This window comes from Hypanus sabinus, chromosome 2, assembly GCF_030144855.1.
Source record: "Hypanus sabinus isolate sHypSab1 chromosome 2, sHypSab1.hap1, whole genome shotgun sequence".
In the NCBI taxonomy this organism is placed as follows: Eukaryota; Metazoa; Chordata; class Chondrichthyes; order Myliobatiformes; family Dasyatidae; genus Hypanus; species Hypanus sabinus.
The window spans coordinates 13516438-13543710 of NC_082707.1; the positions used below are offsets into that span (position 1 = coordinate 13516438).

A 27273-nucleotide genomic window follows, 5' to 3' on the forward strand; every position below is an offset into this window, starting at 1 on the left:
AGGTTAGTTAGGAAGTTTCAATCGTTAGATATTAATATTGAAGTAGTAAAATGGATTGAACAGTGGCTGGAATGGGGGATGACAGAGAATAGTGGTGGATAACTGTTTGTCAGGTTGGAGGCTGGTGACTAGTGGTGTGCCTCAAAGATCTGTACTGGGTCCAATGCTGTTTGTTATTTATATTAATGACCTGCATGATGGGGTGGCAAATTGGATTAGTAAGTATGCATGTGATACTAAGACAGTTGGCGTTGTGGATGATGAAGTAGGCTTTCAAAGCTTATTACTAATGTCCGCACATTTACTACAACCATCTCTTTCAGAATCCTAGAGTGCATGTACTCTAGTACAGATGTTTATACACCTTCAGACCTTTCTGTTTCACAAGACCTTTCTCCCTAGTGATGTAAACTTCACATATTTCTGACCCCTGACAATCCAGCATATTGCTACTGTGTTCCACTGTGAAGACTGATGCAAAGAAATTATTCAGTTTTATCCGCATTTCCTGCCGTCAGATATCCATTCTTTCCTCTCTTCTGCACTTTATGCATCTGAAGAAACTTTCAGTACCCCGTTAATATTACTGGCTAGATTACTTTCCCATCCCATCCTTTCCTTCTTAACGCCATTTTAGTTATTTTATGTTGATTGTAAAAGCTTCCCAGTCCTCTAATTTCTCAGTAATTTTTGCTCTATTATATGCCCTGTCTAATAAATTAATAGAAAGTATTCTTAGAGATGGTATATATAATTATCTGGATAGACAGGTTCTGACTAGGAACAGTCAACATGGATTTCTGCGTGGAATGTCAGGTTTGACAAATTTTACTGAGTTTTTTGAATTGTTTACTAGGAAATTTGACGAGGGTAAAGGGGATTTTAATTTTCCACACATTGATTGGGACTCCCATATTGTTAAAGATGAAGATGGGTTAGAGCTTGAGAAGTGTGTTCAGTAAAGTTGTCTAAATCAATATATAAATGTACTAACTAGGGAGAATGCAATATTAGATCTTCTATTAGGAAATGAGTTAGGGCAGGTGAAGGAAGTGTGTGTAGGGGAACACAGTAAAAATAAAAGAGAGGGCATACAAGAAAGCCAAAGCTATTGGGAAGGTCGAGGATTGGGAAGCTTTTAAAACCCTTCTGAAGGAAACTAAGAAGGTGTGAGTTGTGAAAGGAATCTGGCGGCTAATATCAAATAAGATAGTGTTACGTACTCGTGGCACGTGACAGTGGCACGCTTGTCACGTGACTGGGGTTGAAGCTATACTACACTTCAGGTAATGGTCTTGTGATGATGGAGTGACGTCATTTTCCCGCCAGTAGAGGTCATGTGACAGGTTTTTTTTTACAGGGTATAAAAGAAGGACCCCTCCCTGCGAGGAGGGGCAGTTCGTGGCTGTATTTGCCATGTTGGCTTCATGCCACTGCGTGATTTAACATTATGACGCAGTTTAGTTGAAAGATGAAGTTTTATCTAACGCCTAAAGTTAAAAGGTCATTGCCAGCAGTTTCTTTATAATACTGCTAGTTGAGAATCAGTGGAGAGTGAAGATCTGAGTTCGGGAGATAGAAGATCGAGGAGAATCGATTTCGACGGTGAAACAGGTTCGACCTTGTTTGATCCTTATTCGGAAGGAAGTCGTTGACTGTTCTCGTGTTAATCCCTGCGAAATAGCAGAAAGGATTGGGAATAGTTCTGTAAAGGAAAGGTCAGTGCCTTTAAGCCATTTCGTTTCGTAAAATTCTTCGTGGGAAAAGTTCAATTTGGGAACCGAAACAACACGACGTGAAAGAGAAATTAAATCGTCTTAAAAAGTCTCTCCCTTAAATGGACTGTGACCATTTTGAACTTCTGGCAATACTACTTTGAAGAACTGTTTTCGCAACATCGCTTTAAGAATTGTTTAAGCTTCATTGCTTTAAGAACTGTTTACGCTGCCGCACAGCAGCTGATTTCCGGTTACGTTAGTGATTTGTTTACTTTTGGGGGGTTTGTTTTCAGTGTTTAATAAACGTGTTATTTGTTATAAAAACTCCTGCCTGACCCATTATGTTTATTGTTGCCTGAATCCGTAACAATAGCAAAAAAAATTAATAGCAGGTAAAACTGCATGCGTATTCTGCATCAGTATTCACAGTGGAAGACGTGCGGTATACCGGATATTCTAGAGTGTCGGGGAAGTGAATTGTGTGCAGTAAAAACTACAATTAATATGTTGCTCAGGAAGCTTAATGGTCTGAGGGTGAATACATCTCCTGGACCTCATGGAATGCACCCACGGGTTCTGAAAGAAGTAGCTGGAGAGATTGCGGAAGCATTAACAATTATCTTTCAAGAATCGATAGATTTTAGCATTGCACCGGATGACTAAATGTTTGTAAATGCTTTTTCCGCTACTTAAGAAAGGTGAGAGTCAGAAGAAAGGAAATTATAGACCAGTTACGCTGACTTCAGTAGTTGGGAAGTTGTTGGAATCGATTGTCAGGGATGAGATTACGCAGTTCCTAGAGGTACATTACAAGATAGGCCAAAGGCAGCATGGTTTCCTGAAAAGCAAATCCTGCCTGACAAATCTTGTGCAATCTTTGAGGAAATTACAAGCATGGTAGACAAAGGAGATGTACTTTACTTGGATTTCCAGAAGGTCTTTGACAAGGTGCCGCACATGAGGCAAATTAAGAATCAAGGATATTACAGGAAAGACACAAGCATGATTAAAGCATTGGCTGATCGGCTGGAGGCAAATATCGGGAATAATGGGATCCTTTCCGAATTGATTGCCAGTGACCAGTGATATACCACGGGAATCAGTGCAGAGACCACTTCTTTTTAAGTTGTATGTCAACGATTTGGATGACGAAATTGAGTTGTGGCCAAGTCTGAGGATGATATGGAAAAGCAGGTTGTGTTGAGGAAACGGAGAGGCTGCAGAAGGACTTATACAGATTCAGATTACGAGAATGGGAAACCTGTGTTGGAAGTATCTGGTCAAGTACTTTGATGGAAAGAATAAAAGCATATACTAATTTCGAATCGGGTTGAAAGTTTGGAACACGGAGATTCAAATGGATTTGGGAGTGCTAATGATAGATTCTGAAACGACTCGTTTGCAGATTGAATCGGTGGTAAGGAAGCCGAATGCGATATTAACAACTCTTTGGAACAGAGATGAGAATAAATTTCTTCAACCAGCGAGTGGTGAACCCTGGAAGTTTTTTGCCACAAGAGGTTATGGAGGCGAGGTCACCGGGTGGATTTAAGGTGGAGTTTAAGAGTTTCTTGATTAGACATGGTGTTAAAGGTTACGGGGGGAAAACAGGAGAATTGGGTTAAGGGGAAATACATCAGCCAAAATGAAATGGCGGAGCAAGCTCAATGGTACAAATGGCACTATTCCGCTCCCATACCCCATACCTAATGGGGACGTTGGGAGTGGACCCAAATGCAAGACACAGACGCTGAACTTCCAGGAACAGGACTAGAATTGAGAAGGAAGCAAGGGAAGTGGGGAATAAAGGGCACTGGACATGACACCGGCCCCGGACGAGACAAGGACTCAAGACCTGGGCTAGGACCTGACTAAGATAGGGAACCAGGACATGGAAATGGGAACTAGGAGCCTGGGCCTGGACTCCGAGCAGGAGACTGGACAGGGACCCAGAATCTGGGTCTTGCCTCGGGTTCAAAGTCCAGAACCAGGCGAGGACATGACAAGGTTACAGGACGAGGACGAGAGACTCCCGGACAAGGGAACCCCAGCACAGTACGAGGGAATCCCAGCACCGGGCTCGGCAAGGTACTCCTGTGCTGGGCGAGGCCTATGGACATGACCAGGACACAGGGTCTACGGAGAGACAAGGACATGGAACACCGAGCCAGGACCCCTGCTTGGATACAGGACGTAGGGCCGGGACTCTTTACACAGAACACCGAACACGACAAGACAGTTCCCAACGTTAGGTGGCGGCATGACGGCCGGACCTTCCTAGTGAAGGCGTGGGTACAGACAGACAATTCCAACAGGGCGAGGCTCCAGACACAGGCAAGGCGATGCCAGGCAAAGGCTCCAGGCAGAGGCGAGGCGAGGCGAGTCAAGGCTCCACACAGAGGCAAGGCGAGGCGAGTCGAGGCAAGGCTACAGGCAGGAAGGTGAAGGGATGGGATACAAACAGGGGTTTAGGACAGGAACAATCCAGTAGCCAGAGGCTGAATCTATCTATGAAGCCACCCCAAATAAGAATTACCAGCCGCAACAGAAACTGGGGAAACCCGGAAAACCTGGAAAAAGGCGCATGGACCGGACCATGAACCACAATGTGCATTTTACGGACCGGACCATGACACTTCTGGTCTTATGGTCTTATAATATATTGGCATTGACAGAGTACGAAGTCAGAATCAGATTTCCCTGTGGGAGAAAAACTGACTTTGAGCTTCAGCTGAGAAGGGACAAATTCAAAGGTGATCTTATGGTGAGTTTGTACAACATGAATAGTTAATAGCTGAAATATAAGGGTGATGCTGGAGTCAGATTTAAACACTACATTCTAGAGTTATTTAGACAGTTTCTTTAAAAGGGAAGCCATGGTAAGATAGCAACCTAAAGCCAGCAAATAGAGCTAGTGTTAACAAGTGAAAAGTTAGAATGGTCGGTAGGGTCAGTTTCTGTGCTATAAAATTCCTCGACTCAATTACTCTGACTATACTTGATGCAGTCAATACTAGGCCTCTGCTGTTAATGTTTCTATCAAAAATACAAAACACAATGTTTTGACATAATTTTCTGAAGCTCGTACACTCATCTAATTGCAGAGTGTGGGAATAAATGGAACAAATTCTGCTTGGCCTGTTTCACAGGTGTCGGTGTTCAGACCTTTTTTTGTCGTGAAATGCCAGTGATTGTGATGTCTGAATCTATGGTTTTGTGCCCACGTTTGTAGCCGATATAGAGATAGGTGGAGAAACTGGCAGTGTTGACGAAACACGGAGTCGGCAGGAGATCTTAGAATGGGCTCCTTAAAATCAGGAGAATGGGCAACGAAGAGATAGATGGTATATAATGTACAGATCGTGCAGTTTGGTAGAAGGAATAAAGATGTAGTTAATAGTCTTAACGGGTAGAAAATTCGGAACTTAAATGTGTAAAGAGTACGTCGAGTACTTATGGACGATTCCACAAAGGTTTTGTTTTTTTTTTCCCGAGAGGTCTTTAATAAACGTAAATGCTAGAACAAGATGCTGAGCAAACAATATAAACAAACAATATATTAGTCAGACAGCACCTGGGGTAGTGTGAGCAGTTTAATCCAGAGCAGAAATGTCCACAAGCTACTACTTAGATAGAAATTGCATGCAAAAAGTGCGATGCTCCAACAGTATTGGGGGATTTCAATGCGCAGGTAGATTGGGAAAATTATGTCGCTGCTGGACCTTAACAGGGGACATTTCGGAAATGGGTCAGAGATGGCTCTTTGGATCAGCTCGTGGTTGAGCCCACCAGAGGTTCAATTATTCCGAGCGGGGCGTTGTTCGAGTATGGGAATTGATTCGAGAGAGAGGGTAAAAGAACCCTTAGATCAAGAGTTCACCCTAAAACCCCAAAACAGTAGTAAGGATATGGTCGACGAATTATGGTGAGAGATGGAAAAAAATCCCAAAATGGTTGTGTTTCGATAGCCATGTTGGATTTAATATGCATGTGGATTGGGGAAGTCGGGTTGTATCCCAAGAGCGAGAGTGACAAGAATAATTACGAGATGGATTTTAGAAAAGCTTGTGGTTCAGCTATTCTGGTTTGGGCGCTATGATTTAATTATACAGCTTAAGGTAAAATGATCCTTATGGGGCAGTGATCATAATGTGATTGAAATTTAAGTGAATGAAATTTCAGGAGAACCTTAACTCAGATCCGGTTGTATCACAATGGAGTAAAGGGGATCAGAGAGCCATGAGTCAGTATTTGGCCAAAATTGATTGAAAACGAACACAGAGAAGGATAACAGCAGAGTAGCAATGGTTGAAATTTCTTAAGAGAATTCGGAAGGCACCAGATATATACCTTCCAAAATGGAAAAAGAATTCCAAAACATTATGCTGCACCGTAGATAACAAGAGAATCAAACTGTAAATAAAATTGGTTGGTTAGGGCATGAACGGATATACAGCGCGAGAGGGGGCGGGTGAGCTAGATGGGGGTACTCAGGAGACTGAGGCTAAGTACGCTAATTTCAGTACTGTTTGGGGGCTACTTGGGGGAAGCAACAGTGGCCGTGCCTCTGGCACTGAGTCTTGCCCTGTAGAAAACTGAAGAGGATGGCAGCAGTAGGAGGTGGCTCGGTAGTTAAGCTGACAGATAGCCAATGCTCCCGGACGCGAAAAGGAAACACGGATGATATTAATCCAAACTGAGGTTGAAGGAACAACACCTTATATACCGGCTGGGTAGCATCCAACCTGATGGCATGAACATAAACTTCCGTTTATGCCCCTTCTCCCCTTCTTACCCCATCCCTGACATATTTAGTTGTTTACCTGTTCTCTATCTCCCTCTGGTGCTCCCCCCCCCCCCCACCCTTCTTTCTCCCGAGGCCTCCCGTCCCATGAACCTTCTCGGTGTCATTCTCCAGCTCGGTATCACTTTCACCAATCGCCTTTCCAGCTCTTAGCTTCATCCCACCCCCTCAGGTCTTCTCCTAACATTTCGCATATCCCCCTTCCCTCACTACTTTCAAATCTCTTACAATCTTTCCTTTCAGTTAGGCCTGACGAAGGGACTCGGCCCGAAACGTCGACAGTGCTTCTCCTTATAGATGCTGCCTGGCCTGTTGTATTCCACCAGCATTTTGTGTGTGTTGTTGTTCGTATTTTGCCTCCCAAATTCCAATGTCAGTGGTGTTTCTGAAATCGTCTACAATATCTTGAAAAGGGAGGTTCAGCTGCCGGCAGTTGTCGTACGTACTGGTAGCAACAGCATAGGTGGAAAATGTAAGAAATCCTGCAGGCAGAATACAGTAAGCTACGATGGAAGCTGAGAAGCAGGATCGCAACTCGAGAATTCTGTCTGAGCAACACGATAATGCGGACAAAAATAGAACGAGGTGGTGGATGAATGCGTGTCTGAAGAATTGAAACCGGAATAGAGATTCAGTTTCCAGGACAATTGGGATCACTTCTGGGGCAGGTGTGACCTTTACAAAAGAGACAAGTGCAGTTGAATACGAAGGGGACCAATATCCTTGAAGGCAGGTTTGCTAGAGCTGTTGTTAATGGTTTAATATGGCAGGATGATGAAATCCAGTATGATAGAGCTGAGGATTAGTCAGCACGTCCATAAGAGTCAGGAAGCAGGAATGAGTGAAATTGTTGTTCGAGACGAAAAACTCTGCGAGTCGAGCTCAAAGGTCTTTAGGTGGATAAGTCACCGGGACCAGGTGGACTACATTCCAGAGTCCTGAAAGATGTTGCTGAAGAGATAACGGAAGCATTGGTCATGATCGCTCAAGAATAAGTTGAATCTGGAATTGCCCAGAGTACCAGAATATTGCAAATATCACTCCACTCCTTAAGATTAGAGGGAGACAAAGGAGAGCGAATTGTAAGCCAGTTAGCCTTACCTCAGTGGTTAGAAAAATGTCCGAGTCCATAATGAAAGATGATGTTTCGAGGTACTTGAGGACTAAAGATAAAATAGGTCATACTCAGCATGGTTTCTGTAAAGGGTAAACTTGCCTGTCAAATCTGATAAGAGTTATTGGAGGAAGTAGCAAGATAGGCAGGCAGGAGGCAGGCAATGAATGTTATTTATTTGGATTTTCAGACGGCATTTGATAAAGTGACACACATGAGACTGCTTAACAGGGTTAAATATTATGGCGTTGCAGGAAAGATACTGGCCAGGATAGAGGATTGGCTGCAGACAGAAAGCAGCGAGTGATAATAAAGAGAACCTTTTCTGGTCCGCTGCCAGAAACCAGTGGTGTTCCTCAGGGGTCAGTGTTGGGACCGCTGCTTTTCACATTGTCATTGATCTAGAGAGTGAAATTAACGGCCGGCTTTGTTGTTAAAGTTTATGGATGATATGAATATAGCTGGAGGAGAAGGTAGCGCTGAAATAATTTGGAAGAATGGACAATAATCTGGCAGATGGAATACAGTGTAGGGCAATGTATGCTGATGCACTTTGGTAAAAGGACGATAGCGCAGGCTATTATCTAAATGGGGGAGAAATTTCAAACATCGGAAGTGCAAACGGACTTATGGATATTGGATCAGTCATGATGAAATGACAGAGATACCCGACAGGCCAAATGGCCTAATTCTGCTCCACTGCTTTATGGTCTTATGACTTAAAGCCAGGGAGGGCATAAGATAGAACAAAAATTACTGGGAAGATAGAGGACAGTGAAGCTTATAACATCCAGCAGATAGCAACTGAAAAGTTGTTAACAAGAAAGGATGGAATACAAAGGTAATCTAGTCTCTAATGTTAAAGACGATACTAAAAGATTCCTCAGATTCATAAAGTGTAAAAGAGGTGAGTGTGGATACCTGACCGCTGGAAAGCGATACTGGAGAGGTAGTAATAGGGGACAAAGAAGTGCCAGACGAATTGAATAATTCTTTTGCCTTAGCTTTCAGTGCGGAAACACGAGCAGCATGGTGAAATATCGAGTGCGTCAGGGGTCAGTGTTGTGTGATGTTTCCATTGCTACTGAGAAAAGTCTTGGGAAACTGAAAACTCTGAAAGTAGATGGGAAAGCTGGTCCAGAGGGTGTGTATCCCTAGTTCCGAAAGAGGTGGCTGTCGTTATTGTGCGGACATAACTAATGTGATTGCAAGAATCAGCAGATTCTGGAGTCTTTCCGGAACACTGATATCATTCCACTCTTCAAATGAGAGAGAGGTGGCAGGAAAAAATTATAAGCCAGTTGCTGAGACGTCAGTAGCTGGGAAGATGTTGGAGTCGATTATTAATGATGAAGTCTCAGGATAATTGGAGCCACATGATTAAATAGGCCGTGGTCTGCAAGGTTTCCTCAAGGGAAAATGGTCCTGACAAATCTGTTGGAATTATTTGAAGAAATGTCAGTCAGGATAGACAAAGGAGAATCGTTGGATGTTGTGGACTTGCGTTTTTAGAAGGGCTTTGACAAGGTGCAAACATATGTCTGCTTAGCAAGTCAAGAGCCCATGGTATTGCATGATAGATATTGGCATGTAGAAACAGCTGGCTGATTGGCAGGAGGAAAAGAATGGGAATAAAGGGATCCATTTGTTCTTGAAAGCCGGTGACTAGTGAAGCATTTCCTAAAGGTTAATTTGAAAGCTCGCTCAGTGTTGAACAAAGCAAATGTAACGTTGGTATTCATTTCACCAAGACAGGGATATATGATCTGTCCGGTGTTGTCCTGATATCAGTGGCTGGCCCTGGAAACGAATGCGACCTGGTCCCATACAGGGAAGCAGGGGAATAAAGCCTGGCTATCTACTTCCGTAGGTAGCCACGAATATGATATGGACACCGACACTATCCTTGCCATCACTATGAGTTGAAGACAACAAAGAAGAATATAAAAGCGAGGATGTAATGTGGAGGCGAGACAAAGCACTGCTGAGGCTTTACTCGCAGTATTGTGAGCAGGTTTGGGCCTCTTATCCTAGAACAGGTCCACTGACACTGGAGAGGATTCAAAATATTTCTCACGAAAATTATTCCAGGATTGAAGAACATTTGATAGCCTGTGTGCAGTCGAATTCAGAAGAATTAGGAGAGACCAACTAGAAACTTACCGAATGTTGAAAGCCAGAATGAATGTGGAGAGGATGTTTCCTATGCTGGACGAGCCTAGGAGCTGACGACATAGTTTCAGAATAGAGGAGAGGTAAGTATGAATTTCTAGGTGTCAGGGAATCGTGAATCTGTAGAATTCTTGGTTCTGTCTTGGTAGGACCTCGAGTTGCGGCGGAGACCAGTCTTGGATCCACATATTCTGCTGAGGTGGATTTTTTTGTTGGAGAACACATGTCCCTGCGATGCTGCAAGGGCATCCACCACATATTCCTAACAGACAGAGATCTGTGTCCAGTAGCATGACGTGCAAGTCCACTGGGGACCCTTCATTGCTGTAGGCTTCCTCCGTTTTCACTATCATTGTGATGTATCAACATCTCCCACCAGCTGCAGCGAAGAAGTGTCGTTTGGATAGCACTTTCTCTGGAACCTTCTTCTTGACCTTAGCACTAGTTGGAGTAATGTGTTCCGGTGTGCTCCCAAAGTGCCTTCGTCCTTTTATATAAATATCGTCATTCTACCTGACATGACCAGCTGCTGTTTATTATGCATTGATCACCGAGAATTTGCAGTAATAGAGTAACACAGCACAAACACATCCATGTACTTTGGCCCAATGCATCCATACCGACCATGGCGCCCCTTTAATCCAGTCTGATTGGCGCACATTAGAGCCATATGACTCTAAACATTTACGATCCATATTAGTATCCAAATGTCTTAAAAATATTGTTATTGCGTCCGACTCAACAACTTTGCCAATTGGGTCATTATAAAGGCCACCTCTGACTGAAGAATTTGACTCACAAATCACTTTTAAATCTTCTTTCGCATAAAATCTGTACACTCTCGTTATCGAGTCCCTTCCACGGGAAAACGAATGACTGCATTCACTCTGTTAACACCCCTCTTGAGTTCATAGAGATGCATTAGTCCATCCTCTGTCTCCGGCACTCCAAGAAATATAGTACTAGCTTTCCCAAACTTTCCATACAATTCATCTCCTCAGGTCGCGGCAACATTCTCATAAATCCTCTTTGCAGTATTTCCTGAAACAAGGTAACTAAAATTGTATACGATAATCCAAATAGAGCATCATCCATGTTCTAGACAATGTAACGTAATACTACAACTCATGTACAAAATCCTCTGCTCGTGAAAGCCAGTGTGATAGATGTGTTCTTCAGCACCTGACAGAAGGAACTATGAACAGATAATCCTAAACGCAAAGTGATTTGAGAACCCTTGTACAGCCTTCAGTAAAAATTAATCTCCAGCATCAGTATGGAGGGAAATTTCGTATAAAGGGGACTAGAAAATGTGTATAAGAAATAATATTAGATCATTAGAAAGGGATGTCATAGTATCAGAATGTGTAGAATCTCTATGGATTGAGTTAACAAACGGCAAACGGTAAAAGGACACTAAGGGCAGTTGTATACAGGCCTCCAAACAGCAGTCGGGATGTGGATTACAAATTACAGCAGGAGATAGAAAAGGCGTGCCAGAAGGGTAATGTCATGATAATCATTGGGGATTTTAACATGAAAGTGGATTCGGAAAACCAGGCTAGTACTGGACCTTAAGAGAGAGAACTTGTAGAATGCCTAAGTGATAGCTTTATTGGAACAGCTTGTTGTTGAGCCAACTAGGGGATCGGCTGTGCTGGATTGGGAGTTGTGCAATGTTACGGAAGTGATAAGGGAGCTTAAGGTTAGGGAACAATTAGGGAAAAGAGATCACAGGTTTATCGATTTCACTTTGAAATTTGAGAGGAGAATCTAAATTCCAATGTGTCGATATTTCAGACGCATAATGCAAATTATAGTAGCAGGACCGGGGAATTGGCCAAAGTTGAAAGGGAAGGGACACGAGGTGGAAGGACAGCAGAGCTGAAATGGCTGGAGTTCCTGCGAAAAATGAGGGAAGTGCTAAACAAATACATAACAAATAAGAAAACATTTTCAAATGAAGGGCGCTGCCGTGGCTGACGAGTGAAGTTAGAACCAAAGTAAAAGCAAAAGAGAAGGCACACAAGGAAGATAATGCTAGTGGGAAGATAGAGTATTGGGAACTCTGCTCTTTACGACTTATTGCCACGATTTGGACTATGGGATTAATCGATTTTCAGCTAAATATGCTGATGTTACAAAGATAGGTGGAGGAGCGGGTAGTGTTGAGGAAACTGAGAACCTGCGGAGAGACTGAGATAGTTTAAGAGAATGGGCAAAGAAATGGCAAATATAATACAATGTTGTAACATGTATGCACTTGCGCGCTGGTGGAAGCAATAAACGAGTAGACTGAGATGGGGAGAGAATTCAAATTGCAGAGATGCAAGGGACTTGGGAGTCCTTGTTCCGGCTACCCTAAACTTTAACTTCCAGGTTGAGTCGTTTATTCAGAAAGCGAAAACAATGTTGGCATTTATTTCAAGAGGAGTAGAATATAAGACCGAGGATGTGATGCTGAGGCTCTATGAGGCACTCGTGAGACCACCCTTGGAGTATTGTGTGCAATCTTGGGCTCCCTATTTTATAAAGGATATACTGACATTGGAAAGTATTCAGAGAAGATTTACGAGAAAGATTGCAGCAATGAAAGAGTTACTGTCAGGCAACTCTGGGGCTGTATTCCCTGGAGTTCAGGAGAATGAGGGGGTATCTAATTGAAGCGCTCCGAATGTCAAAAGGCCTGAACAGATTAGATATGTCAGAGTTATTTCTAGTGGTAGAGAGTCTAGGACAACAGTGAACGACTTCTGGATTGAAGGACTTCCATTTAGAACAGAGATTCGCAGAAATTAATTTAGTCAAAGGGTCGTAAACATGTGTAATTTGTTGTCGCGAGCGGCTGTGGAGGCCTAGACATCGGGGATTTTAAGGCAGAGATAGATGTGCTCTGGATTAGCCAGGGCATTAAAGGGGTGTGCTGGCACTGGAGAGTTTTCAAAGGAGGTTCACTAAGTGATTCCAGAATTGAAGGGATTTTCATATGAAAAGCACTTAATAGCTCTGGACCTGTAATCTCTGGATTTAGATGTTTCCTATGGTGGAAAAATCTCGGACCAGCGGGCACGGAGAAGTGGTCATATTCTGTTCCCGTATGTTATAGACTTGTGATCTTATGGTTCTGGTTAGAAGGCACCAGAATGGGTCTAACACGGCTTGAAGGAATGGCGAAACATACTCGACAGGTCGAATGGCTTAATTCTGTCCTTACGTCTCAAGGACCTATGGCCTTTTTCTGGGCTACAGAACTCGCAGACTCAGTGACTCTGACTGACAGCACCAGGTGCATACAATACTGAGCCGATGATGGTTACGTTTTTTCTATGAAATACATGAAGTGCACAAATCAGAGTATTGAAATATTACATTTTCAGCCATTACGTTTATTGATTGCAGACCGTTCAATAAATCTGTGCATTAACTCAAGGTTTATAATCCTAAAATACCAGAACATTCATATTAAAACATTTAATTCAGTCCAATAAGTCGATGGATTGTAAGTTCTGTGTTCATTGCTGCAGCGGAACATTAGTGCATTATTTCAACACAAATAAATCAGAGAAAGTAACATCAATGTAGGACTTAAACAACGAAAAGGTAGAGCAATGGCGCGGGGCATGGAACAGAGGAACCTAAAGGTACTAGTGTGTAGTTGGTTGATTGTAGAGGAATATACAGTCGGATGGTAATAAAAGGCATTTGATACGATGTCCTTCATCAGATAGGGCGCCCGAGTAGAGACATTACGTTCCATTGGTATAAGTCATTCGTGAGGCCATACTTGGAGCTATTTCTCGAGTATTGGTCACTCTGTTATAGCAAAACAGTGTTAAACTGAAAAGAAAGAATATTGCCAGGACATAGATAACCTAGTTTAGGGATAGTATGCCCCAGTTAGGTTTTTACTTTCCGTTACGGAAGCGAAGGGAGCTCAACCTTAATGAATTGCTTAGAATTATGAAAGGCGTGAACAGCAATCCCTCCTAATGTTAGGAGAGCCCAAACTTAGTGGACGTAGATTTCGGTTGAGAGGGGAATAATTGAAAGAAACCTGAGGGGGAAACTTCTTCACAGAGACTGTTGTGAGTTTATCGAACTGGATGCCAGAAGACGAGAATAAGAAGATACAGTGGTATAATTTAACAACATTTGGACAGCTACATGGAGTGGTTCAGTATCTGCGGATCAGGTCGAACGCAGGCATTTGAGATCAGCTGGGCTGACAATAAGACGTGTATGGACGGCCATGGCCGAAGGGTCTGCATGGGTGCCGTATTGCTCTGTGAATCAGCGACTCTATGGTGTTAAAGGCCAGGATATATCGAAACGCACCTTTAAAGATTCCTCTCATCTACTTTACCCATAATGTGCTTCTTGGTGTTTCTCTCCGGAGTTATTACAATAATAAAACACTTCGGCGCAAAAATGCAGAGCAGCAATCCAAAACTGGACGCCAGGATTGCAAACACTTCAACCGCCACCGTGTATTTCCCAGGAGAACTCACTGAGGCCGGAATAAAAGTGACCCAAACCGCACAAAAGATGAGCATGCTGAATGTTATACATTTTGCCTCGTTAAAGTTATCTGGCAGCTTCCGTGCCAGAAAGGCGAGGACAAAACAAATGCACGATAATAGAGCGATATAAACCGAGGCCAAGTAGAAGGCTGCAGAGGATCCTGTATCACATTCTAAAATTATCCTCTCCCGGTAATATTTGGTATTGATTACAGGGAAAGGAGGCGCAATGAGCAGCCAAAGCACAGATATTAAACCCTGCACGGACGCCAGGAAGAAGACACTTATCCTCTGCTGTTTTTGACCAAACCATTTCATCCTGTTACTGCTGGGATGTGTTGCCTTAAACGCCGTCAGCACCAGAATGGTTTTGACCAAAACACAAGAGATACACATGACAAACGAGACACCAAACGCCGTGCGGCGTAACATACAGGACCAATGTGACGGTTCGCCAATGAATGAGACCGAGCATAAGAAACAGCAGCTTAGTGCAAATAGAAGGAGGAAGCTCAGCTCAGAGTTGTTAGCTTTAACCAGAGGTGTGTCTCGATGTCTAAAGAAGAGACCCGCTGTCAGACCTGACATACACAATCCAACCAGAGCGAGTATCACCAAAACCATGCCTAGGATTTCAGTAAAACCCAGATACTCTATTTTCTTCGGGATGCATTGATCTTTCTGATCGTTGGACCAGTACAGGGGAGGACACTTCATGCAGTTTGCGGAGTCTGTGAAAAGCAAAAGCGACCATTCCATTATTGAGGGGACGCTTGAGGAATCACTTTGGGTAAATGTTAGATTCCGACATGTATATCCGCTCACCTGTAGTGTTAGTAATTTCTCCATCCGCACAGGACTTGCAGTCAAAACAGCAAATTGGTTGTCCTTTCCTGGCTATCTTTCTTGTGCCAGGGGAACAACTTTCAGAACAGACTGCCCGGGGAATCTTGAACGAAAAACACAGATAATATTTGGTTATTTGCATGTGGAATGTACTGACTGCCGTTCAAAAGTGTGGAATTAGTCTGTGACCCTATTACTTTTACAGATACAAAGTATTGGATATTTAACCTGATTAACAGTTCCAACAAACACTACATCAAATGTTCCTTGAATGTTTTCGTTTTTCTCTTCTTTACAAATTTTAGAGTTGCTTTTGGATACGAATCGCAGATCGCTTCAAAGACCATGAACTGTTTCCATCGTGCTCTTCCACGATCAATACAGAGGAAGAGCATAATTTGCTAATTTCCTCATCACCTTATCTGCGCCGTTTTGTCGTTGATCATTCAGCCTTTGGAAAGATTAGTGCATATTCCCTGTAATTACACACTTCAGAATTGTACACAGCTGTAACAAATGCTTTGTGATATAGTGTAAGACATGTTGCTGCTTTTACAATGTTGGGAAAACAAAACAGTGATGGAGATTAAACATAACCATCGTAATACAGGATGAATTTAAAGTTAGGGTGAAATTTTAAAACAGTAATGAACAATTGTCACCAAAACGTATAGCGGCCATTCTGTATTTTCATCTATTTCGAAATATTGATAAGCGAGTCCGTAGCTACCGATATGGCTTACCATAAAATGGTTGAACACCCGATCCCGTTCTCGGGTATATAAGGATGAGCTATACATGCTGGAACTTTCACACACATACAGGTCAAAATATGCCTTATTTAACTATTACTTTTACTATTTCTTCAAGATTTCAAGAGCAGCGAGGTAATGTTGCATTTCTTTATGTATCTTGTTGTAATGTTTCATGCCATGTAATGTTTTCTCTGTAGCAGCAGTGTATGGCTTATGACTAGAGATAACGGGGGACTTTGGACTGTGCGCTGGAGAGATGTTTTTCTATCGTGTGTGGAAATTACCATTAATTTTCCTCACCAGATGAAACCCGCAAAGAAACGTCCAAACTTTGTCCATGTTAATTAGTTTTTATGTGAACATTTTAACTGCTCATGGTGACTTCAATACTTATAAAAGTACTATTCAAATATTATCCAGTGTAAATTTGAACTGAGGACTGTGAAGAGGAGCTAAGTTTAGCAGATTTGGAGGGCAGTTTGTACGTGCACCGGGGTCCCCATTCTGCCGCATCAGAGCTGTTTCTATCTCTCTGAGTTCGAATGATTAATTCATTTCATGTCTTCCAAAAGTATGGAATTACCGCTACTGCCCACAACCAGAGGTTCTCGGATAGCCAGCTGCATAGGGAACACGGAAGTGCTGCCAAGAGTAACAACTGGACAGGAAAGTCTTGAATTCTTCAGCAATGCTCGTTTTAATATTATGACGTCTACATTGTGACTTAATATTTACTGCAAGCTTGTTATATAGCTTAAGTTGTCTATAAAATATTACTTAATGGTATTAATGTCATTACAGTTGCTGTACTCCAGAATTAATCCACACCGTCAACGTGATGCCTGGGTTGAAATGGACTCCCTGTCCCTTCACTAAGTATTTAAGTGCCATAATTCAATGTATGCAAGTATACGTTACTTGCGCTGTTGATTACAATAACGTAGTATTATAAAATGGATAATTACGATTGAACTGCTAACAAAATTGGTCACTTTCAAAGGGCAGCCATACCTGACGCTTACCACCGCTCCAGACAATCTCATGTAGGTTCAGCACAAGTTCTTTACCCGGAGGACCTGATCCGTTGTAATATCCAAATGTCTGAACTTCAAGGCTGCCGTTTGCATTAGTTTTCCAGTTTACAATGTCATAAGCGGCTGTTGGATTGCCTTTCTCATCAAAATGCACATTCTCTCCAACTTTTGTGGTGAAGTAAATTGACTTCATGTAATGGAGGAGCTAAAAAATAGACTTCAAAAATTGCATTAAGATTCTTGCACTTAAGAGATTTTGTCTTCAAGATTTTGTTGCTATGCTTCTCCAAGATATTTTACTCTATTGAACTATCCAAATCTGTCTTAATTACACCTGCCTGGACCACTTCCGCTGGCAACACATTCCAGATATCGGTACCCTCTTTGTAAACATGTCTTTCCCGTCACTTTCAAATCTCTTCTCTCCTGGTCTGTATCTGCCGTCTAATTTTGGGCTCACTAAACCTTGGGAACAAACTAATACAGTCCACCTTATCTATGTCCCTCATGATTTCGTAGGGTTCGATGAATTCACTCCTAATTCTCCAACACTACAAGGTATGCAAATCCAAACTTTTCCTGTAACCCATGCTCACTGCCGACTTGCACGGCCACTATTGGCGAAATGTGCATTTGTACATCAAGGTATATCTTTCTGACCTTCAGTGCCCTGCCATTTACGGTATAAGTAATACCCTGGTCTGAATATCAAAACTGCAATAGCTATATTGAAAGATGTCTGCAATAAAAAGTTTGAAGTGAAAGGTAATACGTTCCCTACCTGCCACGGTTTAAACGTTGAAAGACGTGCACAAGTTTTGTTCGGGAATGGCCCTTTGCCACTTTCACATGAAAGCATATCGTGAAACGCATGAGCAAACGCGTAGACTGCTTTATATACCATGTAAGAGTTCCCGTCCATGGTCAGGTCGGTGTAGGCGTTGTCGACTTGAAGCAGACTCTCATTTCCGCTACACCATGGAAGCCGGCCAATTGAACCAACCTCATTGGTCCCGCTATGGAAGCTAGAAGTACATCCGAATGTGGTTTCCCAAAACGTCATCACTAATGGATTACCGGGAAATCGGGAAGGATGGATTGTTAGAAGGAAATCCTGCAACCCTGGAATTTCCTGCGCACGCACAGCAGTTCCGATTGCCCCGGTAAGGAAGCGCCGGCCACTATCTACAACCACGAAGTCTGCTGTAATCCACCCCTCACTGCCCACCCACTGCACGCCACTGAGGTTTTGCCGTAGAACCTCCGCAAATAAAAGGCGCATTTCGCCAAGTCCGGCAAAGGCCACCACGACTTTTGTGCTCGCTTCCTTTATCACTTGTACAATCCTGGTGATCTTATCTGGAGAGTCTGTTCTCTGAAATGATTCGGAGAAGGCAATGCAAAGTCCAAATTCCTCAGCAGCTTCGACAAAGGCTCTCATCCCCGAGTTCCCATAGTCATTGTTGCTGTTAACGGTTCCAATCCATGTCCATCCAAACTTCTGAACAAGATGCACCAGTGCCTTGGACTGATGCTCGTCACTTGGAATAGTTCGATGAAATGTTGGATATTCGTTCCTATCACTGAGACATACACACGTGGAAAAGTGGCTGACCTGCATTCAATCAGATAGTTAATGCGTGGGTTAATGCGGGTGCGACAGGGTGAAATATTGTACATGAGCTCGAATGAAGATACGTTCAAACATTAGACGATATCAGTGATAAACCTATTCACTGGTGCTGTAGATATTAAAATAAAGTTGGTTCCTTTTGTGTAATTGTGGCCACTATAATTTTTAACCAAATCTTACCAGTGGTATTCGAAAAGGTCCGGTTGTCCTTGCAATGGCGATGGACGACGAGGACCCACGGCCACCAACGATCCCGGAGATGTTGAGCGGCCCGTCACACGCTTGATTCACATATGTTTCTTCCTGCCCATTCACCAGTGCCAGAGCAACCTCTGTCGCAATCTCGGGTGTGTTGCAGTCGTCGTGAATCCTGTAACCCAGTGTGATGTTCGGAAGAAGTCTCTCATCTCTGTTTATTTCCTCAATTGTAAAAATCATGGTCTGTAACAGGCGGAATCCCCTTAAATCAAAACTGAAAATCACCACAGGTTGGATTTGGAATTGGAATTGGGTTATTATAGTTATATATATACCGACATGGAGACAGAGAGTATTCTTTTGTTTTGCTAGATATATTCCTTTCAATAAACGCTTTAAAAACGCTCCTGTATCAATACAAAAATCATTATTTAAAATTATCTATGTATGTTGTTGATCATTTCTGGTATTATACCCATGCTATGTTTTAATAATGCCAAATCGAACCAGTCATAATGGATTCGGATGGCAAATAATGGGTTTTGTTTTGCTTTCCTCGTTTCATTAGGATTGTTCTACCTAGCACCACCCGTTGTTATTGCCATACTTCAGTGGGTAATTGTCCCTTTGTCCCTCCCGCTCACACACGTCTCTGCCGCCATCGCGGCAGAAGTCAACAAGAATTCTCCAACTTCCGTCACTTCTACAGATGTTATCCATAAATCTTGATGGTACGAGTTTTCACCTCATTCTTTGTTTCATATGAATCTGAGAATCTGAGTCTCCAACGTTTAATGCAACAGGACTTGACATTTTATTATTGAACACATCGGCGTTGGTTTCAGGTCAGATAAATGTCAGAATAGTACGTCTATCCCTTGAAAATTCCAGTCATTCGGATGCTTTGTATTGCTAAATTATTACTTATTACTGTTGCAACTACACATAATGGTTCCTTTATTTTTGATTTAATTAACATTATTCAGGTTTCCTTGTCACACAACACATTCACCAAACCATCTGAATCCGTTGTCATTGGTTAACTCCTTATGAACAACTGCACACCTGCTTGTTAATGCTGATCACTTGGCAGCAATTCAATGCATAAAAGCATGCAGATATTGTCAGGCGTTTAAAGTTGTTCTTCAAGCCACACATCAGAATTGAGGAAAATATGAACTAGGTGACTTTGACAGTGAAATGATTGTTGATGCCACATAGGGTAGTGTGAGTATCCCACAATCAGCGGACTTCCTTTTTCACGCACAAAACTCTGAACAGTTTACAGTGAATGGTGCGATGAACAAAAAAAAACCTAGTGCGAGGCAGTCCTATGAGTGAAAACACCTTGTTCATAAGACAACATAGAGGAGAATTACCAGACTGGTACAAACTGACAGGAAGGCGAGAGTAACTCAGATGCCCAGCAGTTAAGAAATGCCGTGCAGATGGGTATCTGTGAACCCACAACACGTCAAACCTGGAAGTGGTTAGGCTACGGCAGCAGAAGACCTCAGCCAAGCACTCGGTGTCCACCTTGTTCCGTACAGGAGTTATGTAATAATGTATTGGTGACAACATTAACATTAATGAGGAGAAAAATTCTTATCATCGCCGATATCCCGCAACGTAAGATTAGTTCAAAGGTCACTGAACAAAGAAGAAAAATACTCTGTAAAATTTCATCGTAAATTCATTTCTTGAAAGAATAAAACAGAGCGATTTATCAAGGCCACAACCAATCAGATAATTAACTAACCTTTTACATGTCTTTTCTTCTGTCCGTTTGGTGAATGAATTTATCTGCTGGAAACTGTTTAAGTGCACAGAAAATATACCCCCAAGTACAATGTCACCACCCTTAGATATGTTGGGCAGTTGGATTCTTTCCCAAAGCCTACAGTTTAGCGCATCTAAACCCAGCGGAAAAGCCGATCCTACCAGGACTCCGAAAACGAACTGAAACATTGCAGGAAGAAAGATGGCGACTATCGAATACGTCTTCTTCTGAACTAATACTGATGCTAAAGACGAGTCCGTCTTTAAATAGGGAAGAAGATATTCTCAGAAGAAATCTGTGCCTGCTAGAAAATAACGAACATCCCGAATGATTACAACTATGTTGTGACACTGGGATAAATCGCATGTGCGAGTTGCTAAGTGATCATTTTAGCTGCAAGGCAAATTCATGTTGCTAATTAAATACAGCAACAATAACACATAACAATGGCTTTAACACCATTGATTCAAACAACTCAGAGGTTCACAGTGTAGTTTCACAGTCAAAAGCCCATGTCAAAGTAAACTTTATTATCAATATTATTCTATATTGCAATATACGACTTCCAGATGGCTATTCTGCCCGCACTGGAAAATAAATCAGTACCATAGAACTTATGAAAAATTATACATAAACAAAGACAGACAAACAGTCACTTTTCAAGAGGAGAAAAATTGTGTAAGTGAAAACATCAGTAAGGCTAAGATTATGAGTAGGTGTAAAGATTCGGACCACGCAGAAGCTGACTGTCATCCAGCCTTCAAATAGTGACTGTAGTAATCCTAACGTTACCATCACGAAGAAGCCACCTTGAGATGCGCTGATTTCCAGAAGTTGAATGTCATTTATTTTCTTTATGTTTATCCTATGCCCCGCATTGATGACATGCTGGAAAGAATTGGACCGGCAGACCCCACCACTACACTGGATCGTTGCAAAGGCTACCAGCAGTTTCCCCTAATAAAACCGCCCACTGCCATTTGCACACCTCTGGGCCCGCTTCAGTTCACTAGTTTGCCTTTGGTCTTGATGGTGCCTCAGCCTCTTCCCAATGGTTCATATATCGGGTGCTCCAAGGTTGTGAGGACTACATGGTGGCCTACCTAGATGGCGTGGTGTACTGCAGTCAGGTGTGGTCGAAGCACCTGGACCATCCGCGTACGCTCCTGAGGGAATATTCATGTTCCCTCACCCTCAATCGACAAAATCGCAAGTGGGCAAAAATGGAAATTAAATAACTTGGCTACCAGCTGGGACATAGAAAGGCTCGAGCACACGTGGACTTAATGGAAGCGAACCCTAACAGCCCTGAACCTCACAGCAAAAGGAAGTGAAGTCCTCCCTGGGTCCGGTAGGGTAGTTTCGCCGGTAACCTCCCAAATTCGCCACTCTGGCCACACATATGATTAGCAACCCTGTGACGTGGAAAATTGGGTATGGAAACGGTTTCCAAGCCCTTCAAACCACATGTGTTCTTCGGCTGTCCTTCGGAGCCCAGATTTAGACAGACGGTTTCTTTTCTAAGTGTGTGCCGCAGACGTAGGCTCCGGGACACTGTTAGCACAAGGAGTCCTGGAACAAAGCAACCTAATCTTTACCTGAGCCCAAATCTCAAGGTAAATGCACTCATTACACATGCGCATTCACTCCTACACAAACATTGCTTTGGCATTCTGCTGTCGAGTGTACACACTTGCTTGTCTTCCCAATAGTTAACCTGTGGCTTCCCTCCGCTTTGTTTCATTTGATCAGAGTCAGGCACGAGAGTTTGGTTTGATTTCAGACTTTATTTCTACATAACTGTAAGGTGAAATTGTGTTGAGCACGCTTACGTTTCCCGGCAGTCACTTGGCGTCCGTTGGGTCCTAAACCGAGCTGATGCGCACGGATTAGCTTTATGGTGCCTTTTAGAATCAGAATCAGGTTTATTATCAGCGGCATGTGTCGTCAGATTTGTTACATTAGCAGCGGCAGTTCAATGTAATACAAGAAGAAAATAAAACTAATAATAAATTAATCAGTCAATTACGGTGTATATATATTGAATACACCGTAATTGACTGATTAATTTATTTTTAGTTTTATTACGTCGTGCCAAATAGAAATAATATATGTTAAAAAGGGAGGTTGTATTCACGGGTTCCATGTCTATTTAAAAATCGGATAACAGAGGGGAAGAAGCTTTTCCCGAATCACTGAGTGTGGGCCTTCAGACTTCTGTACGTCCTTACGACAACAGTGAGAAAAGGGCATGACCTGGCTCCGAGGGCTCCTTAATAATGGACGTTGCCTTTCAGAGACACCGCTCCTTGAAGATGTGTTGAGTATTTTGTAGGTTCGTACAATATCTCCAGCGTCATTTTGTATTGGTCGTATGTCTACCCTCGATACTTTTTTACACTTTATATAAGCGTTTACCCTTTATACAAGCTTTTAGATTCTTCTTTGATACTAATTGCCAGCTTCTTCGCATAATTCATCACCTAATAAACAGTTTAGTTTCCTTCTGCAAGTTTTTAAAAGCTCCCAGATCCTCCATCTTTCCACTAGCTCTGGCTTCCATGTGTGCCCTCTTTTTTGTTTTTACTTTGGCTCTGATTTCACTTGTCAGCCATCGTAGTGTCCTTCCCTTTTGAAATATTCTTCCTATTTGGAATATATCTGTCATGCACTTCCCTCATTTTTCGCAGAAGCTCCAGCCATGGCATCTCGCCTGTGCTTACTGCAAATGGCCCTTTCCATTCAACTTCGGCCAGTTCCCCTCTCATACCATTGTAATTTCCTTAATGCCACTGAAATACAGACACATTGGATTTGATTTTATTCCCTCTTAAACTTCAATATCAGCTCCGGATCATTGCACAACACCCAACCCAGCGCAGCCGATCACCTAGTGGGTTCAACAAGCCGTTCTAAAAAGCCATCCCTGAGATATTCTACTAATTCTCTCTTGAGGTCCAGAACTGGCCTGGTTTTCCGAATCCACTTTCATGTTAAAACCCCCAGAGATTACCATGACATTGCCCTTCTGGCACGCCTTTTCTCCCTCCTGCTGTAATTTGTATTCCACCTCCCGGCTGTTGTTTGGAGCTCGGTATACAACTGCCATTAGTGTCCTTGGCATTTCTAAACTCAACCCATAGAGAATCTACACCTTCCAATCCTGTGGTATCACTTTCCAATGATTTAAAATAATTTCTTATACTGAGAGCCACACCACCCCCTCTGCCAGCTAGCCAATCATTGCCAATTACCGTACCATACTTGGATGTTCAGGTCCCAGTGGCAGCTATCCTTTAGCCAAGTCTCAGAGATGGCTACAACGCCACACTTACCAATCTGCATCTGAATTCCTAGGTCGTCCATTTTATTCCTTATGCTGCGTGCATTCAAATATAACACTCTCATGCAGTATTTGTTGCTTTCTGTTTTACTGCACCACGCCTCTATTACCCTGTAACTCCTGCCACTGGATTTGATTAAGTCTCATCTCCTGCCTGTTATTTCTATAATCTCTGTTGCACACTATCTATGATTTATTGCTATTTACCTCTTCGTCATTTACCTAACTGGGTTGAGCCCCTTAGGATATTGTATCTCCTTGAGTGCAGGTGTAACCCGTCCTTTTTGTTCAGGTCATTCACCTCCCAGAAGAGGCCCCAATAGTCTAGGAATCTGAAGCCCAGCCCCTGCACCAGACTCTCAGCCACACATTAATACGCCTGCTCATGCTGTTCTTGCACACGCTAGCACGTGGCACAGGCAGTAATCCGCATATTACTACCCTAGAGATCCTGTCTTTCTGTTTCCTACCGAACTCCCTTAATACTCTCCTCACGAACTCCCCCCTTTTACATCCGACCTCTTTGGTAGCAACGTATACCAAGACTGCTGGCAGGCCACCCTCTACCTCCAGAATACTGCGCACCGGATCCGAGACATCTCGTACCCTGGCACCTGGGAGGCAACACACCATACTGGTATCGCTATCAAGCCGACAGAACTTCCTGTCTTTTAACTTCGCCACGGAATCCACTATGACTACCGCATTTCCCATCTTTTTCTTTCTCTTACTGCATCACGAAACCAGGCTCAGTGCCAGAGACCCGATCGCGCTAGTCATCCTCTGACAGGTCATCCTCAACCGCATACAAAACGAGATAACGATTATTGAGAGGGATGGCTTCAGGGGTGCTCTCTACTATCTGAACTCTTCCCCTCGCTTCCCTGACCGTCACCCACTTATCTAATTCCTGAAGCCTCGGGGTGATTAACTCCCTGCAGCCCCACTCAATCTCCTATTCACTTTCCTTAATAAACTGTAGGTCATCGAACCACAGCTCCAGATCCCTAATACTTCTCTCAGGAGCTGCAGCTCGGTGCACCTGGTGCAGATGTGGCCATCTGGGAGACTGGAAGATTCCCAGGTTTCTTAATCCGACACCCAGAGCAAAATACTACCCTACCGGTATGCTCTCTAATCCTCAAAAAATGTAAAGAAAAACCAAAAACTAAGTCCATATCAGAATCTGGTTTATTATCACTTACATGTGTCATAAAATAATGTCTTAGCTGTGGTTGCGTAAGCAGTACACTGTAATACAATAAGTTACTGTAGTACTGTGCAAATATCATAGGCATCATTTATATGTGTGTGTGTGTGTGTGTGTGTGTGTGTGTGTGTGTGTGTGTGTGTGTGTGTGTGTGTGTGTGTGTGTGTGTGTGTGTGTGTGCACGTGTGTGTGTGCGCGCGCGTGCGCTTGAAAATTTTGCACAGTATTGTATGATTATACTGTTTTTTAGGAGGTCACCTCGAGATTGATGTTCGGAAGGCAGTAAAATTGTTTACGTGAATATTGGAAAGGCCTCTCATAAAGCTCTACATAGCGGTTTGGTCAAAAAAAGTACAGTCAATAGACAATAGTGTAGTGAATAGAGCTGTTGGTACATCCACCTTCATCAATGATGTTTTCAGTACAAGTTATGTTGAAGTTGTTTTAGTTTCTGGTAGGGCTGAATTTCAAGAACCTCCTGTAGTTCTGGTCCTACTTACAGGAAATATATTGACAAAATTGAGAAGAGTACTAAGAAAATTTACAAGGATGTTGCCCGGTCTTACATAAGGTTGAATAAGTTGCCCGGTCTTACATAAGGTTGAATATTCCCTGAAACGTAGGAGAAGTTGGGTGGGGGTAGATTTGAATTTTGAGGGTATATACAATGCAATTACCATCGGGCTTTTTTTTTTCACTGAGCGTCAACACTTTTTTGATAATCGGGGCGACCAGATCTGCATGCAATATTCTTGATGAAGCGTAAGTAGAGATTTATAAAGCTTCAACATAATCTCCTGGCTGTTGAACTCAATGGCTCCAGAGTGTCGGCTTCATGCAAAGATGTTTGAAACGTAACATTTTGCAGTGCAGATAAGAAACACATCAATGTACGAATATTTGTCGCATTTCAGCGCCGGACATAAAATCAAGCCCCTAAACAACCCATTTACGGAATTCTGGTTCTCCAGGAGTCTGCATTGGCCATTGATCCCGTGTTCTCCCATGTTACAATAATCCCTAGACTTCCCTCATCTGCACTTTTCAGCTGATCACAATCTTAATGGTGTAAGTAGAGATAGATGACTAAATGGAGGCAGCAACTGAAGTGTGATGCAGATATCTTTGAAACAAAATCTCACCACATTTATTATTGTACTCAGCTCTCCACTGTCTGCATTACGCGATGAATTATATCACTCTTCAGGAAGTGCGTTTTCCCCATGGCTCCCTTCTACGAAATCCTATAGGGACATTAAAACATGTCAACTGAAAGTGTTCTTTCCGCCGACAGTTAATCTGATCAGCCATTTTAGGTTGCCACACCTTCAGGATAGCAAACCTAACCCTTACCCTAACCTCTCTGTCATTGCATTGTACTGTAAACACCTTAACCACGTTTTATAATGCTGTTTACATTACAAATACTTGCTGGTATTTATAGTTTATGCACATTTTATTCTATATGAATATTTAACGGTTAACTTTTTTTTCATATTTTATTATATGTATTTGTTCAATGCTAATGAGGTATTTTATGCATGTCCCACCCTGACCAACTCTCTGCAGCAAATTTCCAATACAGTGCAAGTAAATATTAATAGTAAAATTAATCCATGATCCTTAAAGTTGATTCATGTCTCATGTCAAGGTTCATGAAACTATAAGCAAAAGGAATTTCATTCTATCTCCCTTTGAAAATCTGATAGTCTGATATCTCACTTACCTGTTGACGTCTGTCATTCACCGCTCCATTTACTAGATCGCTAAACCTTATGCTTCGTTCTCCCTCGCTGAGGCACCGATTCCAATCGACATTCCACTATTGGGAATCCTCTGTTGCTAGACTAATTCAGCAATGTGCTGCTTCCCAGAGAGCACTTAAACATATAACATACATGGAAAAAATGAATTAAAACACATTGTGACGTCTATATAATGTCTCTCAGTTTATTAGCAGAAACACGTCCAACATACCGGAAAATCGGACAGCCACCAATGTCCCTCATGTGCCAAATTATCAAAATTTTCAATGCATTTCAAGATTGTTTTATGACATATAAATCATCATACAACCCCTGTATTTTTAATTGGAAGCAGTTCTCTCCTGTTTCCAAAACTTCATATTGGGTGCTTGATGGCTAGC

At 42.5% G+C, this 27273-nt stretch overlaps 1 protein-coding gene across 1 annotated transcript; it reads right to left on the reverse strand.

Moving 5' to 3' along the window:
• Window positions 1-14145: 14145 nt before the first annotated feature.
• On the reverse strand, window positions 14146-26870 carry LOC132403168 (extracellular calcium-sensing receptor-like). Its single transcript, XM_059986520.1, has 6 exons — window positions 26854-26870; window positions 18777-19068; window positions 17745-18578; window positions 16941-17168; window positions 15154-15277; window positions 14146-15059 (listed from the first exon to the last, which is right to left on the reverse strand). The coding sequence occupies exons 1-6, from the start codon at window positions 26868-26870 to the stop codon at window positions 14146-14148; spliced, it is 2409 nt and encodes an 802-aa protein (XP_059842503.1).
• Between the last annotated feature and the right edge of the window lie 403 nt (window positions 26871-27273).

What these genes read in the sequence shown, in the direction of transcription:
- LOC132403168 (XM_059986520.1), bottom strand. An exon ending in GACCTTTTCGAATACCACTG is followed by an intron (nt 18,579 to 18,776) that starts GTAAGATTTGGT and finishes GATTGAATGCAG; the next exon opens with GTCAGCCACTTTTCCACGTG. An exon ending in AGAAATTACTAACACTACAG is followed by an intron (nt 15,060 to 15,153) that starts GTGAGCGGATAT and finishes TGCTTTTCACAG; the next exon opens with ACTCCGCAAACTGCATGAAG.